This window comes from Choloepus didactylus, chromosome 4 (genome assembly GCF_015220235.1).
Source record: "Choloepus didactylus isolate mChoDid1 chromosome 4, mChoDid1.pri, whole genome shotgun sequence".
Lineage (NCBI taxonomy): Eukaryota > Metazoa > Chordata > Mammalia > Pilosa > Megalonychidae > Choloepus > Choloepus didactylus.
In genome coordinates this window covers 15009873-15028691 of record NC_051310.1, presented here as the reverse complement: position 1 = coordinate 15028691, position 18819 = coordinate 15009873, and the positions used below count along the sequence as shown (strand labels likewise).

The following is an 18819-nucleotide window of genomic DNA, read 5'->3' as shown; positions in this document are numbered from 1 at the left end:
CCCTGTCTAAAGTGAGCAGTTTGGCAAAGGGTACCAAATCATCTTATAAAGTAAGCAAGATTCGTGACGACCACTGTCTGCCAGGGCCAGGGAAAGGCTGAGCTGAATTTCATGGTCTGTGAAGTGGGTGAACAAATGTGGGTTTAGTTACAAAAGAGGAAGACGGTTGATGGGTGGGAGGTGGTAGCTAGGTTTTGTGTGTGTGCATGTGTGTGTGTGTGTGTGTAGGGAGACAGTGGGGAGTGGTGATGGATGGGTGTTCAGGTTATATGGTCAGAAACTGGTTCACCAATGAGCATATGCATTTACTCATACCCACTCTTGAAGTGGGTGCTAGTTTGGCTCAGAGACAAGATACTCTTGGAGGCCCTCCGGCACAGCTATTAAAGGTCCTGGTTCTGGAACCAGACAGACCTTTGTAGCTTTCTGGTTGTTGACTCTGGGAAAGCCACTTGACCCATCCAAGTGCCTGTTTCCTTATCTGAAATTAGGGATAGTAATCTACCCACAAGGGGTGTGGTCAGAATTAAATGAGGTAACACGTGAAAAACATTTAGCACCAATGTCAACAGGGAGAGCTTAACAAATGATGGTTTTCATTATTATATAATAAAGTACACTAGAGCCTTACTAACTGGTTAAAAAATGTTTATTCCTTCCATGTGTGAAACACTACTTGGACTTATATGGGTATATAATACACCTTGATATTAAGGGGAAAATACAGTCTAGTTAGGGAGAAAGCACATTCATCAAAAGATATCCTGATAATATTAGGGAAGAAATTAAACTCCAAATATTAGGTAAAGGTCTGAGTGTCAGCTTATGGAAGATTTAAATAAAGATATTTAGAAGGATCCTTTGAGTCAGTTTTAGCACTAAAAGGGACCATAGATTTTGTAGGTAAGTAAACTGAAGTCCAAGAAGGATTAAGTGACTTTACTTTGGGTCATAGAGTAAGCCAGAGGCAGGCTCAGATTTGGTTCAAGTTTGGGCTCTGGACTAACTAGCTGTGCATCCTTGAACAGGCCATTCACCTTCTCTGAGCCTCATTTTCCTCACCTGAAAATTCCATTATTTTAGGCCTTAGCTTTTTGACTCCCAGTTCACCTCTCAGGGTGTTAAACAGCCTTACAATCCTACTCTTCATTGTATTATTTAATATCCTGGCCCAGTTTATATGGTAATCCCTGTCTACATAAGAAAACTTAACACTTCTTAAAGGTGGCTGGCAGCAGAGGCAGGAGAGTGTGTGGGAAACACAAGGTAGCGAAATAGTACTTTGGACCCAAATTTTATCCTCCTGAAAATAAGAGACTTTCAGAAGTTGAGCTCTAAAACCATCCAGTTTCCAAATGCATGAAACGCTCTGGCTGCAAGTGAAGAGTAGAATCACCATGTGTGTTTTCACTTGCATGCACTGCGAGGCCTCCGTGACAAGCTGACTTAGAAGATTCTAGCCGTGTCATGGATGGACAGAGGAAGTCACTGTTCCAGACTGAGTATTCAAGTATTTTTCCACATAGAGGCTTGAGAAATTTTCCAGTCTTTGAGGAGGGGGGCAGGTATGAGTCCACTTACATAAGAAATGATCCCTTTCCCTGCTTGGCCTGCCTGGGCCTACCCTGAGGGCTCATCTCCACCTAGTGGTGTTCCCGTGAAAAACCAATGTCAGGAAGGGCGGGCTCTCCAGTTACTCACTCCCTATTAATTTATTTCACTGGTTGGCATTCCAGATCATTTGTTATTTGCGTATTTATTTATTTCAATTAACTACTTTTTACTTTAGAATAGGTTTAGATTTTCAGAAAAGTTGCAAAGATAGGACAGAGTTTCCATATACCCTTCACCACATCTCCCCTATTACATTACCACAGTACATTTGTCACCTCCAAGAAACCAATATTGATAGGTTACTGTTAACTCCAGACGATATTTGGATTTTCCTTTTCTGCTAATTTCCTTTCTCTGCCCCAAGTTCCCTTCCAAGATACCACAGTACATTTCGTCATCAAGCTGTCTTAGTCTCCTCTGGTCTGTGAGAGCTTCCCTGCTTTTTCTTGTTTTTCATGATCTTGATACCTTTGGGGAGAACTGGCCAGGTATTTGTAGATTGTCCCTTAATTCGAGTTTGTCTGGTATTTTTCTCGTGATTAGACTGGGGTTATGGGTTTTGAGGAAGATCACAGAAGTGAAGTATCATGTCATCATGTCACCTCAGGCTGTGTTATCCACAGGACCTGGCACTGAGGTTAACCCTGATCACCGAGCGAAGGTAGCATCTGCCAGATTTCTCCACTGATAAATTAGTTTTCCCTGCTTTCCATACTCTTCTTTGGAAGTGAGTCACTAATTGCGGCCTACATTTAAGTGGGAAGGGCATTAAAAGCGCCACTTCCTGAAGGGCAGAGTAGCTACATAAATCGTTTTGAATTTTTCTGCAAGGAAAATTAGTCTCTTCTCCCACATTTTCTTTTTTTTCAGTCATTTGTTTACATAAGTATGAACTCATGGATCTTTCTTTTGTACTTTGGGTTACAACCCAATACTGTGTTATTTATTTGTTGCTCACACTGTTGCTGCTTTGGCCATTGGGAGCTCCTTCAAGTGGTTCCTGTGTCCCTTTGTCATGCCAGTTTTTTTTTTTTTTTTTTTTTTGAGCATTTGCGTATTTATTTTTTGTTAAAAAATCACACACTTAGGAAACTACAAAAAATGTCTCTTAAAATCCCATCATCCTTACATAACCACAGTTAGCATTTTAAAGAGTTCTTTGTTGTTCATAGTTTTGAAACATAGCTATTTAAAGAACATATAAACTTTTATTACTTCTTATGATTTCAGAAACATAACTGCCACTTTTTATAATTGTGTCGTGTTTACAGACACATATCTCAGCATATTTTAAGAAAAGCTCTCTGGAGTCAGACTTCGTGCCCTTGCCCCTGGCACTGAATCTTTCTGTGTCTCAAGTTTCTCATCTGTAAAACAGAGGAAATAATAGTATGTTTCTCACAGGTTTCCGTGAGGAGTAAATGAGGCAGCATAAAATAGGGACTAAGAGCAAGGACTCGGTGAATAGACTGCCTCAGTGGAAATCCTGGCCTGGCCCTTATTAGCTGTGACACTGTGGGCAAGATACTTAACTTCTCTGTGCCTCAGTTTCCTTGTCTGTAAAATGGGGAAAATAAAAGGACTTAGCTTTCAGTATCATTGGAGGATCAAATGAGTTAGATGGTGCTCAAGTGTTCAATGTCAGCTATTGATCTAAAACGATCTCCAGACAGGGATTATAATTTAAATTTGATTGATAATACAGGCCAAAGGGCCTAGCTCTGTGCCTTGCATATAGGTGAAGTACAACATTTATTAAAAACCTAAGTGTGCACACACAGAGTGTCTGTTTACCAGCAAAACACAGCTAATATTCTTCCCACTCCTGAGGTGGCAAGTGAAATGACCTGCATGAAAGTGCTTTGTCTGCTCTAAACAATTCTACAAATATAAACAAGATGAGCATTATACCTTTTTATTTCACTCAGAGTGCATATGTCATCTAATATCTAGCTTTCCAGGGTGGGAGAACTTAGGAGAACTTATAAAGAAATTAACTATGATATTTTGTCACAAGAGAAACATTATCCTATGCCTCTGAATCCAAAACCAAAGGTGTACATCCCAAACTTGGTCCTTTTGGATGTTTTTATTAAAGATAAATAAAGAATTTATCCTTTCAGCAGTTTTCAAACTTTCTTTATCCTATGACTTTCATTCTTTTTTAGGGACCAAATCACTAACCCATCCATGTCTCTCATCCTTGAATGCCCACTAGGTCATGCAGGGTCACATCCTCCCCTGCTAAGAGTGCCTCATTTGTGGGAGGGCTGATTCAGAATGACGCACCCCACACTAATTCATATAAGAAGCACATTAATGAAATGTTAACACCTGCCCCACTTCACTTGCGAGGCCATTAGAATATAGGTATCTTTGCTTCTCCATCTTGCCTGGCAGTGGAAAAAATATGGACCTTGCAGCAAGGCAGCCGGTAGAACTCTGGCCCTGCCACTTAACTAGTTGTTTCACCTTGGGCAAATTTTTTACCTTTCTTTGCCCATTTCCACAAGTGTGAAACTGATTTTCTACACTGCAAGATTTTTAAGAGGATTAAATGAAAAAATATGTGGGAAAACACATTCCAGTCCTAACAGAAGTATGCAATCTTCATTTCTTTCCTTTCTTCCTATAAATTCAATACACTGATGCATCTGGACCGTACAACTTGCACGGAATTGCACACTGTTTTTGTTTCATTCCGCTGTTTTACAGCTACAATAGCAGGTTGCTCCAGTAATACCCCATGGGCACCAAGAGGAATGAGCCCAAGGGAAATAAAATTGAGTTCAATGGTTTTTAGACTGACGCTTTTGGAACTGCTTGTTCAAATGAAATCCCTCTTGAAACGCCAATATAAATACAATAGGTAAAAGATCATTTGATTAGCATTCCTTTATTTTATAAGTTCACATTTATAACACCTACTACAATGATATTCTGAACAACCAGATGCTTTGATCTCACACATCAGAAATCTGGGGTTAAAAATGGTAGTTGCAGACCTTCAGTCTCAGGATCCAATTCTGCCTTTTCTTGTGATTGAACAGAAACAATGTAATTCTGTGAAACCCAGAATATACTTAAGGTCTTAACTACTGCTCATGATCTTCCTCATAAATGTAAGACAATACACATGTAAAAACTATCTGATACAATATCACATCTGGACATGCTACACTTGCAACTGTTCCCACACAAGCCAAAAGTGCACCAGTATCTTCTAGACAGCACAAGCATCTGGCCTGACCTTGGCTGTCATCTCAGAGCACTGCACATATGTAGTGTACAATTTTATACCTTTTGTACAATTTTGTATGACAAAAAAAAAAAATCACAGGTGTGAACTGAAATATATAAATAACAGTGAGGAACTACATCTTTCTTAGTAAATGACACATTTAGGAGACGTCAAATAGACACAGAAATGATAAAGGGTTTTATACTGAGAAGTGTACAAAAGTGGCAGCACAAGGTAGGGAGCTGGTTAAGGTGTGTCACTGAAGTATAAGGACTGTTTGACCTTCATGCTCTGCTCACTGCCCAACATCCCCTCCTGGTTTCCTAAAACTCAGGTGAAATGCCCCTCTAAGCCTACCTGGAGAAGAGCCTCCGCCTCCTCCTCCTCCTCAGCTGCCTCTCCATCCTTTATCAGTGTCAGTAACTCTAATAAGCCTGGGGCTGGGCTGTCTTCTGGCAGAGAAAGTTTCCTGTGATGTGTTCTGCTGTGGACTGCCCCAGCAGTGACTTGGTCTAGGCGGGCCTGGTTCACAGGTCCTCTCTCAACTGCTCCTCTCTCTACCAGTTTCTGTAATAAAGGCTCCAGCCTTAGCACATAAGCAGATAATGTTTCTTCAGGCTGCTGATAAGTGGTTAGAAACTTCACCTGCAACTCCCTAGGGTTATCAGTAAGCCAAAATACTTGCTCAAGAGCCTGCAGACATTCAAGGGCCGTAATGAAAGGGTTGTCTATCTTGAGGACACGAATGATATCAAATGCTAGACCTCTAAGGCTTTCTAGCTATTGTCTTCTCTTTTCTGCAGCTGATACCTGCCATGTCTTTATCATTCGAGTAGTATGAAACAGCCAGGGTTCAAATTCTTCTTCTTCTGGTTCTGGAGAATCACTGCCGGAGAATACTGTCAGCTTTTTGTATTTCAGGTATTGCAGGGTAGGCTGAAGAGCTGCATCAAATGCCTCTGCCAACAAAAGGGCCTGCATTTCTGGGATTATGTCCCAGTCAAGGTCAAAAGGGCAGTTCCCATACCCAAGGGCTCTGGTGAACTCACCCACTGTCATGCCCTCCCCCTCCAAGAACTCATTTAATCTGTTTAAAAATTCATTATCTGGGTCAGGGGGCTTAAAGATCACTCTCCAGGGCCCCTCTTTTCCAGCTATCTCTCTAGGGACCAACGCACGACTAGTCTCCCCAGTAAGCCCTATTAAGGCTACAATCCTGTTCTCTTCCCTCCTGAACATCCTCCCAAGCAGTCTGTACTCGCCCAAAGGAGCTAAACCAGCCTGAAGAGCTTCCTCGATGTCCACCTCGTTACAGGTCGTGGGGATGCTGGCAATCAACGGCGCTTTCCGAGGGTTCATATCCATCCCCCTACACCAGTCCTCTAAGAGCCTTAGCGTCATGGTTTCCAAAAGAATAGTTTTAACTCTAATTTGTCCGTGGCATAGATCCCCACTGCAATTCACGGTAATCCTCCGCGGTACCCGAGATAGGTCGAGTCAAAATCCCTTGTTTCAGGAAGCCTGTGAGGACAAAGCAGTCGGGTCAGTTACAGGTGTCACTGCCCCAGGCCGCTCACGCAGGACCCGCGAGACCCGCATCCCCCACCCCGCGGGAGACGTCGACGTCGGGGCCCGGTGCCCCTCACCCTCATCTGGTTGTTGACGGCCATCTGCTCCGGGCCGAGGTGCCCAGGGCAGCCAGGCCTGAGGAGCGGGAGGGCGGCCTCTCCTCGACTCACGTGCAGACTCGACAGGGATAGGGAGGGCTCTGCAGAGAGGCGTGCCGAGCGCCGGCGAACCGGTGCAGGACCGCCCAGTATCTGCGCTGCTTTCGGCGGCGAAGAGGGACGGAGCGATCGGAGCAAGGAGCAAGGCCGAGCGGCGCCCACCTCAGGGAACTGTCAGCTCCGTGCGCCACCACAACCTCTACCCAGGCGGGAATAGGCTCTATCCCCAGCGCGCTCGCTGCGGGTCAAGGCGCCCTGACGTCAGAAGGGGCGGGCCTTTCGGAGCGTGTTTCGCGCGCTTCCGGTCCGAGCCGGAAGCCCTGACTGCGACGGCATCCGGGACGGCAGGCGGGAGGGCCACTCGGGACAGGAAGGTGAGATCCGGAACCTGTCCTGCTGTGCCGGCTGCGCGGTTAGCTACTGCCCGGCGCCGGACTCGCGGCGCTGCAGGGAGGCGAAGCCTGGGCCTGGCGCTGCCTTCGCAGCCTGGTCGGGGCAGGCCGGCCCTGCAGCGCGGCAGGGGGCGGGGCGGGCTGCAGGGGAGGCCCCGGCGTCTCCGGCGCCTCCCGGCCCGGGCGGCCGAAACAGACTGAGGCTCCGGCAACGGCGACAGGGGCCGGACGGTCGCGTGACCGGCTGCAGTCCCGCTGTGCTTAATCACTATTAGCTTGTGCTCTAGGCTGGCCGCGCTCACCCTTCTCCAAGCCAGGGAACCGGGGAATTTCTTTTATGGTTGCTTTCTCTGAAATGCCAAAGCCACCCGATTATTCAGAACTGAGTGACTCTTTAACGCTTGCCGTGGGAACAGGAAGATTTTCGGGACCATTGTAAGTGTTTAAGAGTTACTGTCTTAACTTGGGGGCTCCAACATTGGTTTGACTTGTAGACCCAAGTTTTTGCGTCTGAAGGGATACTTTTAAACCAGGAAGTAATTGATTTATAAAAGTGAAGTGTGTCCGTGGGAAACTAGCTTAATTCCTGTTTCTTAAGGGGATATTCTGCTGGAGCTTTTTAAGCAGAAATGTAGGGATTCATAGAAAAAGCAGATCTCAATGTATACTGAAACCCTTTTATTTGTCCACGACTGTTACACAAAACCTGTAAATTAGTAATTTCTTAATAAATGTAAATTTAATTAAATTTCAATTTTAAATGCGTTAGTAGAGTATTTAAAAACTCATTGGAAATAAATGAGTACATTTAGAACCTAACTATTTTTTTTTTAATTTGAAGGCACAGAGCATGGAGAATGATGAACTTCCGTCAACGGATGGGATGGATTGGAGTGGGACTGTATCTGTTAGGAAGTGCAGCAGCATTTTACTATGTTTTTGAAGTCAATGAGACTTACAACAGGCTGGCCTTGGAACACATCCAACAGCACCCTGAGGAGCCTTTTGAAGGAACCACATGGACACACTCCTTGAAAGCTCGATTGCTCTCCCTGCCTTTTTGGTTGTGGACGGTTATCTTTCTCATACCTTATTTACAGATGTTTTTGTTCCTTTATTCCTGTACAAGAGCTGACCCCAAAACTGTGGGCTACTGTATCATCCCAATATGCTTGGCAGTTATTTGCAATCGCCACCAGGCATTTGTCAAGGCTTCTAATCAGATCAGCAGACTACAATTGATTGACACATAAAGTTAGTCACCGTTTTTTCCTAACTGATTACAAAACTACCATTACTCTATGGAGCCTGATCACAAGACTGCAGTTCCTTCAGTTTTCAGGAAGTTGTGGTGGGGCAGAGGCTTTTTAAAAAGTGATTAGGGGGCTATCTTTATCTGAATAATGAATTTTTAGGTAAATCCTGAGATACAGTACTGAAAAATCATGTTGTTGACTTCACATTTTGGAAGTAAAATTGTGTGTTATTCGCATTCTTTAGAAACTTGAATAAGTTACCTGAACTCATTTTTATTCTACTGTGCGACAGAGATGGTTCAGCAATTTTTCCTTCGGGAAAAAAAAATGTGACTATTTCCATTGTGCTAAATGTAAAAAAACTCCAAACATGATCATAAAATTTAAATTTTATAAAATTACTTGACTTGCTTTAAAATTCTTCATATTAAACCATCAATTCATCCTGTTGTAGCTAAGCCAACTATTTATGCTTGCTTTCTATCAACTTACAGGGAACTGCTCTAAGAATATTGAGGCAGTAGCTGTCTTGATAAGCAGAATTGGTTCTTCCTCCTGGTAATGGTTGGTTAGCTCATTATTATCCTGTTTCTAGAAAATTCCTTGGGAAGAGACCAAATGTTTGAAAGTTGAGAAATAACTTACATAGAGAAGATGGAAACAAGGTGTTTCAATGAAAATAGGGAACTCAGTCCAGTTGCTATCAGATGCATGGTAAAAGATGCCATCAAGTCATTGTCCCTTCTAATTTTTTTTTTTTTTCCTGGCTCAAGGTCAGGATTAACTGCTGAATTGCTAATATACTTTGGAAAAAGAAAAAAGTCTTCAGGAAATGTAGGTCATTTGCGTGAAGATGTGATTCTTGTACCACACCTCCTTTGCATTTGTACTACCTCATGTCTGGTACCAGTTCAAGTAACTAAAAAATGGAAAGATTGGATTTTAGGATTTTGCTTTTTTTTTTTTTTCTGGGTGAGATCATGATATATTTTTTTATAGAGTTGTATTATTAATATCAGGGAAAGTTTATACTAATAAATTTTAATACATTTTTATTACAATATTTTTATTTTTTATTACATTTATTTTGTATTATATTTTTATTACAACATTTTTTGATGCCTGCTCTGTCAGGCCATGTTCTAAGAGCTTTACATAATTAATGCATTTTATCCTCACAATAACCCTGTGAGATAACAATTACTATTATCCAGATTTTACAGATAAGGAAACTGAGGCAAAGAAATTATACCCTATTTTTAAAAGTGATTAGGGGACAGCAGTCTATTAGTATTATATAGACTTTACAGATAAGGAAACTGAGGCACTGAGAAGTAACCTGTCCAAGGTCACACGACAAGTAAGTAGCAGAGCCAGGGGTATAACCAGGCATTCTCACACATTTCTTATCCATAGTGCTCATAAATGACAAATGTTTCAAGAGTGGGTACTTGTCTGCCCAGCCCCAAGAATGGAAGTGGCAGTATTTATTGAGAAAGGCTTTTCTCAGTTTGTACGTGAACTACTGAAAATCTGAAAGTTTTCTAGCAGCCTCAAAACCTTAAAGCTACATATTATTTGACCAGAATGGAAGGCTGAGCATTTCACAGCAGGTTATGAAACTCAAAAGCAGCACAAACAGATCCCTCTCCAATTAATCTCATTTATCTCCCCTACTACTTCCAAAGGCCTTGTTATTGAATTTATAAATCATTTGATATGATAACTGGATTTTCAAAGTAAGCAGCAGTTTGAAATACCTTTCTGTGATGATGGTCAGTTAATCAAATCACTTATATCTTTTGAGTACCATAATATGCATGCTGCAGGTGTTAATTTTGAGTGATCTACATTTATCTGCAATCCCATGATGTAGGTGTTATTCTGTTACTAGTACCAGTTTCCAGAAGAGGGAAATGCAAAAACCTGAAGCACATAGGACTTGGTAACTTGCCTATGGTCACACAGGAAGTAGATGGAAGGGTTAGGATTTCTATGCTATCTGGCCCAGTGCCCCAGCTCTATCATTCCACTACATTGCTTCTCAAAAAGGAAGGAAAACTTGAGGAAAATCCAGCAGTTGCCCATTTTTAATTACATTAGTTGAGACAGTGATGAGATTTGGGAAAGACTTAATAAAATGTTCAACTGTTTTCTGTTTGATAAATGCTTGATGTACTGCAAGGTTTATGAGTTTGCCACTTGTAAAATAGTAATTCCTTTTCATTGGAGTGGACTTCAACTTTTAATATTTTGGGATTTGGTAAGCAAATGTTCAGTCCCTCTCTTTCAAGATCATACTACTTGATAGTAGAAATACTGAAATAATTACAGAAGGATTAATGCAGTATTTCCAAATGTAATTACTAATTTTCATTTTGCAAGGTTAATTTACTCTTAGGTTGCTTAGGAATTAATTATCCAAGTTGTGGATCTTCTGTATGGCTATTTAATACTTCAGAAGCATTCCTTTGATAGGGTAAGAGGGAAAGGTGAAACTAAATACATTTTATCTCCTGGCTCTCTTAAGATTGAGGAAGTGGAAACGGATGCATAGGAGACCTGTGTATTATAGCAGAACACCATTTATTTCATATTCACAGTACACTATATAAAGCACTGAATACATAATTAGGTAGCCAGATAGATGGAAAAGATGAGTGCTTCAGGGATTTTAGGGAAGTTGATAGGCACCATAGGACTCATAACTAGTAAACAGTAACTGCTTCTAGATATGAGCAAAATAGAGCTATATCCAAATTTGAACAACAGTAATTTTATTTGCAATTATACCTGAAATGATGAATGACCTTAAATGTTTTAAACGGAAACTTGTCAGATATTTTTTCAAAAGTGCCAGTATAGAGAACGTATCATTGAATTGCAGAAACAAACATGCACCTCATGGAGCTTTAGTCACCACATAAATTCTCTGGTTTTAAAGAAGACACTACTTTTAAAGTAGAAAACGTGATTCTGTTAAGTTTAGAATTTGAGTCTATTTCAAAACTTGTATGATGAACAAAAAGTTTTTCTTTTGGGAAGTGGAGTCATCAGATAAAGTGCTCCTATGAGAGTAACTATACCCATAAAATCCAGCTGGTGTGTTTATCATGGGTAGTGAGTGTTCAAGACTTTTTCATTAAGATTATCTGGTGTTGATTTCCTTCTTGATGAATTTAGCATACTCAATCTCCAAAACACTGTCAGAAAAGCTTATTACAATACAGTGACTCATTTCTGCATTAAATATTTATAAATTCGTTAACAGAGTATATAAAATTGTATAAAATTCTGGACCCTGACTGGGAGTCGTCATGAATTAGCGCTCATGACTTGGTCTAAGGCAGTGAGTGGGTCTTGAACTGTGGCTTGTACATTAGAATCACCTAAGGAAATAAAAACAAAGGAAAACTCCTTTGTTTGTCAGGGCTCTTTCCAGACCATTAAATCAATCTCTGGGGATGGGGCCCAGGCAATACTATTTTAAAAGCTCTTCATATAATTCTATTAGGGTTGAGTATCCTTTGTCCATGGGGTTTTATGCACTATTTTCTAAAGACGTTAACTGTTAGTCATGAGGGCTGTGCTGCTCTTTGAGACAGCTTGAACAAATATTTTGCACTAAGTTCATTGCAACTGCTTTAACTGCAAATCTTTAAACACTTGTCTAAATTTTCTGATCCCACGTCATCTCTTCCAGTTTGTCCTGAACACACTACCAGGTCTCCCACTCTTATCAAAACTGCTCTTTTGTCAAGAGGCTGTTTACTTATACATAACTAAATCCAATGGTTAAGTCTCAGTCCTTGTAATAGTTAAGTTTGTGTGTCAACTTGGCTAGGTTATGGTGTCTAGTTGCTCGGTCAAGCAAGCACTGGCCTGATTGTTACTGTGAGGATATTTTGTGGGTTTTTTTTTTTTTTTTTTTATTGTGAACTTTAACACATACACCTAACAGTGATAACTTTCAACGTATGGTTTCACAAGTAGTCAGAGAGCAAATTTCAAAGAATATCACAGAAGTTCCACAACTTCAGCCATTTCCATTATTGTAAAATATAACATACACCCAAAAAGGTGTCATCTCTCGATGTACAGCTCAACAAGCAGACATATAGGTAATTTAAAAAATTGTTATGGATTACAGTTCCACACTTTCAGTTCTTTCCTTATTATGCAATACAAGGTATACAAAGAAAGGTGAAGATCTTCAAGGCAAAATTCAACAGGCAGCTATAGAGCAAATCCCAAAGGATGTATAGGCTACAGTTCCACCATGTCATTTACCTCCTTCCAGCCATTCCAACACCCCAGCATCCAAAAATATATATAATTATATTAAGTTTCAGTATTCATAGACCTTTGTTATATCCCATCTTATCTGTTGCTACCCCTTCCTCTCAATCTCTTTCTGCCTCTTTGGGGATGACTAGGCAGTGACCACCGTAACTTGTTCATAATGAAAGGAGGTGTTGACAGTATGGGGAAGGGGGCCGCATCTGATAGTTGATCTTAAAGAGGCTGTTCCCTTTGGGTTTTAGGACTTGTCTGGTATAGGAACACTACGGTGGATTTAAGTTTCTAAAAGATAATACTTAGTGCATCTTTTCTAGAATCTCAGGTAGGGACCTAGGAATTTGGGGACTACTTTTGGTAAGGGCATGGCATACTGTAGCAATCTGCGATGTCTAGCTGGAGCTTGCATAAGAAAAACCTCCAGGGAAGCCTCTTGACTCTATTTGGGATCTCTCAGCCACTATGATCTCAGCTTGTTACTTTTCTTTTTCTCTCCCTTTAGTCAAGTACACATTTTCAATCCCTCACTGCCAGGCCCAGGCCCATTCTCCCCGAGAATGTCCCACATTACCAGGAAGAGTCATTCCCCTGAGAGTCATGTCCCTTGTGGGGGTGGAGGTTAATGAATTTATTTACTGAGTTGGGCTTAGAGAAAGGCCACATCTGAGCAACAAAAGACGTTCTCTGGGGGCATAATTATAGGAAGGCTCAGAATCCTCTTTACAAACCTGAATTTCACAAGAGCAAGCCTCAAGTTGAGGGCTTGATGAAGTAGTGGGTTCCTAATTTCACTTAATATATATTCTATCCCAAGATAAACAGTTTCTTACATTATCTTCACTTAGTTATACAATCGTCATCACTCTCAACTTTAAACAATTATCATAACATAATACATCCAGAGCTCTTATCAGCTGCTAATTATTCATCCCTAGTATTAGTGTAGAGTTGGTAAGATATTCCTATTAAATATACTCATTAATACGTAATGGGTAGTTTTTCCAAACCACTCGGTTGTTAACCCTCTGCACCAGTGTCATAACCTATGAGTATATCATGCTAATGCTTATTTAGGTTTGTGGTGCTACTCTGTGGTACATGCCTTTAAAGAACCACTTAAGAACCTGTTTGCCTTCAATGCATCACTGATAATTATAATCCCATTAATGAGCCATAGTCACACCTGACCATTCCCGTATGATTAAGATCACCCTCATTATCATATCTGTACATATTAGATTATCATTCCCTCTTCTCTAGCTTCTACTGTATCTAGATCCCCTGTATTCTATATTGTATGACACTTAACATTTTTCAGAGTTCACATTAGTGGTAACTTACAGTATCGATTCTTTGGTGTCTGGCTTATTTCACTCAGCATTATGTCTTCAAGGTTCATCCATGTTGTCATGTTTCATGACCTCATTCCTTCTTACTGCCACATAGTATTCCATCAAGTGTTATACCACATCTTGTTTATCCACTCATCTGTTGAAGGACATCTGGATTGTTTCCATCTCTTGGCAATTGTGAACAATGCTGCTGTGAACATCAGTGTGCAAATGTCTGTTTGTGTCACTGCTTTCAGATCTTCTGGGTAAATACCGAGAAGTGAAATTGCTGGATCACAGGGTAAGTAGATATCTAGTTTTCTGAGGAACCACCAAACTGTCCTCCAGAGTGACTGTACCATTATACAGTCCCAACAGCAATGAATAAGAATTCCAATTTCTCCACATCATCTCCAGCATCTGTAGTTTCCTGTTTGTTTAATGGCAGCCATTCTTATTAGTATGAGATGATATCTCATGGTGGTCTTGATTTGCATCTCCCTAATAGCTAGTGAGGATGAACATTTTTTGTGTGTGTTTTTTAGCCATTTTTATTTCCTCTTCTGAGAAATGTCTTTTCATATCTTTTGCCCATTTAATAATTGGGCTGTTTGTATTATTGTCATTGAGTTGTAGGATCTCTTTATACATGCAAGATATCAGTCTCTTATCAGATACATGGTTTCAAATATTTTATCCCATTGAATTGGCTGCCTCTTCACCTTTTTGACAAATTCCTTTGAGGAAAAAAGCTTTTCATTTTGAGAAGTTCCAATTTTGAGGAGTTCCTATTTTGTCTTTCATTGCTTGTGCTTTGGGTGTGAGGTCTAAGAAGTGACCTCCTAATACTAGGTCTTGAAGATGTTTCACTACGTTACCTTCTAGGAGTTTTACAGTACTGTCTCATATTGAGGTCTTTGATCCACTATGAGTTCATTTTTGTATAGGGTGTGAGGTAAGGGTCCTCTTTCATTCTTTTGGATATGGATATCTAGTTTTCCCAGCCCCATTTGCTGAAGAGACAGTTATGTCCCAGTTCAGTGGATTTGGAGTCCTTATCAAAAAATCAGTCGACTGTAGATCTGGAGGACTATTTCTGAATTCTCAATTTGATTCCAATAATCAATATATCCATCTTTGTGCCAGTACCATGCTGGTTTGACTACTGTGGCTTTACAGTAAACTTCAAAGTCAGGAAGTATAAGTCATCCCACTTTGTTTTTCTTTTTTAGAATGTTTTAGCAATTCGAGTCACCTTTCCCTTCCAAATAAATGTGATAACTAGCTTTACCATGTCTGCAAAATAGGCTGTTGGAATTTTGATTGGAACTGCATTGAATCTGTAGATTAGTTTGGGTAGGATTGACATCTTAATGATGTTTAGCATTCCTATCTATGAACACGGAATATCTTTCCATCTCTTTAGGTCTCATTTTATTTCTTTTAGTAAAGTTATGTAATTTTCTGTATAGAGGTCTTTTACATCCTTGGTTAAGTTTATTCCTAAGTACTTGATTATTTTAGTTGCTATTGAGAATTGAAATCTTTTTCTTGGGTGTCTCTTCAGTTAGTTCATTTCTAGCATATAGGAATATTATTGACTTATGTGCATTAATCTTGTATCCTGCCACTTTGCTGAATTTGTTCATTAGCTCAAGTAGCTGTGTTGTCAATTTCTTAGGGTTTTTCAAATATAAGATCATATCATCTGCAAATAAAGACAGTTTTACTTCTTCCTTTCCAATTTGGATTCCTTTTATTTCTTTGTCTTGCCAGATTGCTCTGGCTAGAACTTCTAGCACAATGTTGAACAGCAGTTGTGACAGTGGGCATCCTTGCCTCGTTCTCGATCTTAGAGGGAAGGCTTTCAGTCTCTCACCATTGAGTACTATACTGGCTATGGGTTTTTCATATATGCCCTTTATCATATTGAGGAAGTTTCCTTCAATTTCTACCTTTAGAAGTGTTTTTACCAAAAAAAAGATGCTGACTTTTGCTGAATGCTTTTTCAGCATCTATTAAGATGATCATTTGATTTTTCCCTTTTGATTTGTTAGTGTGTTTTATTACACTGATTTTCTTATGTTGAACCACCCTTGCATGCCTGGAATGAACCCTACTTGGTCATGGCGTATGATTTTTTTTAATGTGTCTTTGGATTCCATCTTCAAGTATTTTGTTGAGAATATGAGGGATATTGGCCTGGAGTTTTCCTTTTTTGTAGCATCTTTATCTGGTTTTGGTGTTAGAGTGATGTTGACTTCATAAAATGAATTAGGTAGTGTTCTGTTTTCTTCAATTTTTGGAGAGTTTAAGTAGGATTGATGTCTGTTCTTTTTAGAAAATTTCATAGAATTCTCCTGTGAAGCCATCTGGCCCTGGGCTTTTATTTGTAGGAAGCTTTCTAATGACTGATTGGATCTCTCTGCTTGTGACTGGTTTGTAGAGGTCTTCTATTTCTTCTCTGGTCAGTCTACATTGTTCATGTATTGAGAGGAAATTGCCCATTTCCTCTAAATATCTAGTTTGTTGGCATACAATTGTTCATGTATCCTCTTATGATTTTAAAATTTCTTTGCAATCTGCAGTAATGCCCCCCACCCCATTTATTACTTTGTTTATTTGGGTCTTCTCTCTTTTTTACTTTGTCAGTCTAGCCAAGGGCTTGTCAATCTTGTGATCTTCTCAAAGAACCAACTTTTGGTGTTATTCACTCTACTATTTTTTTGTTCTTTATATCATTTACTTCTGCTTTAATCCTTGTTATTTCTTTTTTTTCTACCTGGTTTAGGATTAGTTTGCTGTTCATTTTCTACCTTCTTCAGTTGTTCCATTAGTGCTTTAATTTTAGCTCTTTCTTCCTCTTTAATGTATGCATTTAGAGCTATCATTTTCCCCTCAATACTGCCTTTGCTGCATCCCGTAAGTTTTGATATGTTGTGCTCTGGTATTCATTTGTCTCTAGACACTGAGCAATTTCTCTTGCAATTTCTTCAACCTACTGATTGTTTAGGAGTGTGCTGTTTAACCTCCAGATATCTGTGAATGTTCTAGATCTTTGATGATTATTGACTTCTAGTTGTAGTCCATTGTGATCAGAGAATGTGCTTTGAATAATTACAATCTTTTTAAATTTATTGAGGCTTGTTTTATGCCCCAGCCTATGATCTATCCTGGAGAAAGTTGCATGAGCACTAGAGAAAAATATGTATACTGGTGATTTGGGATGTAATGCTCTACATATGTCTGTTAAGTCAAATTCATTTATCACATTTTTAGGTTTTCAATTTCCTCATTGGTCCTCTGTCTGGTTGATCTATCTATAGGAGAGAGTGGTGTATTGAAGTCTCCCACAATTACTATGGAAAAGTCTATTGCTTCCTTCAGTTTTGCCAATGTTTGTCTCACGTACTTTGGGTCACTTTGACTGGGTGCATAGACTTTTATGATTGTTATTTCTTGTTATGAATTGTCCCTTTTATTTATATATAGTGTCCTTCTTTGTCTCTTATGACATTCTTGCATCTAAAGTCTATTTTATCTGAGATTAAAATTGCTGCCACAGCTTTCTTTTGCCTGTAGCTTGTATGGAATATTTTTTTCCATCCGTTCACTTTCAATTTCTTTGTGTCTCTGGGTCCAAGATGAGTCTCTTGTAAGCAACATATAGATGATTCATATATTTTAATCCATCCTGCCAATCTATATCTTTTAATTGGGGAGTTTAATCCATTCACATTCAGTATTATTACTGTGAAGGCAGTTCTTGAATCAGCCATCATATCCTTTGGTATTTATTTGTCAGATGTATTTTTTTCTCTATTTCCTTTATACCCTTACTAAAACTCTCCAGCTCTGTGCCCTTCTCCAGACCTCTCTCTCCTTTCTTTTTTTCTCAGCCAGTAGGGCTCCCTTTAGTATTTCTTGTGGGGGTAGGTCTCTTGTTAGCAAATCCTCTCAGCATTTGTGAAAATTTTAGGCTCTCCCTCAAATTTGAAGGAGAGCGTTGCTGGATAAAGAATTCCTGGTTGGCAATTTTTCTCTTTCAGAACTTTAAGTATGTCATACCACTGCCTTCTCGCCTCCATGGTGGCAGCTAAACAGTCACTATTTAGTCTTATGTTGTTTCTTTGTATGTGGTGAATCGTTTCTCTCTTGCTGTATTCAGAACTTTCTCCTCTTCAGCATTTGACAATCTGATCAGAATATGTCTCGGAGTGGGTTTATTTGGATTTATTCTATTTGGAGTTCATTGGGCATCTATGATTTGCATATTTATGTTGCTTAGAAAGGTTGGGAAGTTTTCCTAGTCCTTTACCCTTTTCTTCCCCTTCTGGTACACCAGTGATCTTATATTTGTGCGCTTCATGTTATCCATCATTTACTTGAGATCTATTTCAAATTTTTCGATATTTTTTCACCATTTGTTCTTTTGCGCTTTTGCTTTCCAACGGACTATCTTTGAGTTCACTTATTCATTCCTCTACTTCTTCAAATCTGGTTTTATATGTCTGAAGAATCTTTTTTATTTGATCATCAGTATCTTTTCTTTTCTTAATATCTGCTATTTTAAAATTTACTTTTGCAAATTCTTTATGCTCTTCTAGGATCTTTTTGATGTCCTTTATATCCTGAGCCGTGATATTGGTGCTTGTTTGATAAATGGCTCCAAGTTCTATGTCTCCTCTGGTTTTTAAATTTGGGCGTTTGGGTTATCCGTATCTTCTGGTTTCTTCATATGTTTTACAATTTTTTGTTGCTTTTGGCCTCTTTGAATTTGCTTATCTTGATAGCGTTCTTTTAGAATATGCAGGCTTATTTAAAAAAATTATAATTTGACAGAGCTACAGCTTGGTGGAGTGCACTTTCCCTGACCTACCAGCAGATGGTGCTCCCAAGATACCTCTCACCCTCAAGCCAGTTCTCCCCAACTTTGTCTATGTTCTGAGTGGGGGTCCA

The 18819-nt window shown here is 39.7% G+C and overlaps 2 protein-coding genes across 6 annotated transcripts in view; one reads left to right on the top strand and one right to left on the bottom strand.

The window, feature by feature from the left end:
• GON7 (GON7 subunit of KEOPS complex) overlaps positions 1 to 18819 on the bottom strand; it is a 71278-nt gene that overhangs the window by 24438 nt on the left and 28021 nt on the right. Inside the window, exons 1-2 of one of the 4 annotated variants that reach the window (XR_005216226.1) lie at positions 6502 to 6853; positions 4495 to 6376 (exon numbers count right to left, since the gene is read on the bottom strand). The exons of 2 other annotated variants lie outside the window; for them this stretch is intronic. Coding sequence is in view for 1 of the 2 variants with exons in the window: in XM_037832020.1 (XP_037687948.1) it covers positions 6282 to 6376 (95 nt within the window). In the remaining variant the exon portion in view is untranslated. Of the gene's footprint in view, positions 1 to 4494; positions 6377 to 6501; positions 6854 to 18819 lie in introns of those variants that run through there. One more of the 4 variants, XM_037832020.1, reaches the window with a different exon arrangement.
• TMEM251 (transmembrane protein 251) lies at positions 6908 to 9100 on the top strand. 2 transcript variants are annotated; one of them, XM_037832016.1, is made up of 2 exons: positions 6908 to 6956; positions 7816 to 9098. In XM_037832016.1, the coding sequence occupies exon 2, from the start codon at positions 7832 to 7834 to the stop codon at positions 8225 to 8227; it is 396 nt and encodes a 131-aa protein (XP_037687944.1). In that variant the 5' UTR covers positions 6908 to 6956; positions 7816 to 7831; the 3' UTR covers positions 8228 to 9098. The 2 variants fall into 2 exon arrangements, with proteins under 2 accessions (XP_037687944.1, XP_037687943.1); XM_037832015.1 differs by lacking the exon at positions 6908 to 6956 and adding an exon at positions 7262 to 7409 and having other exon boundaries at positions 7816 to 9100.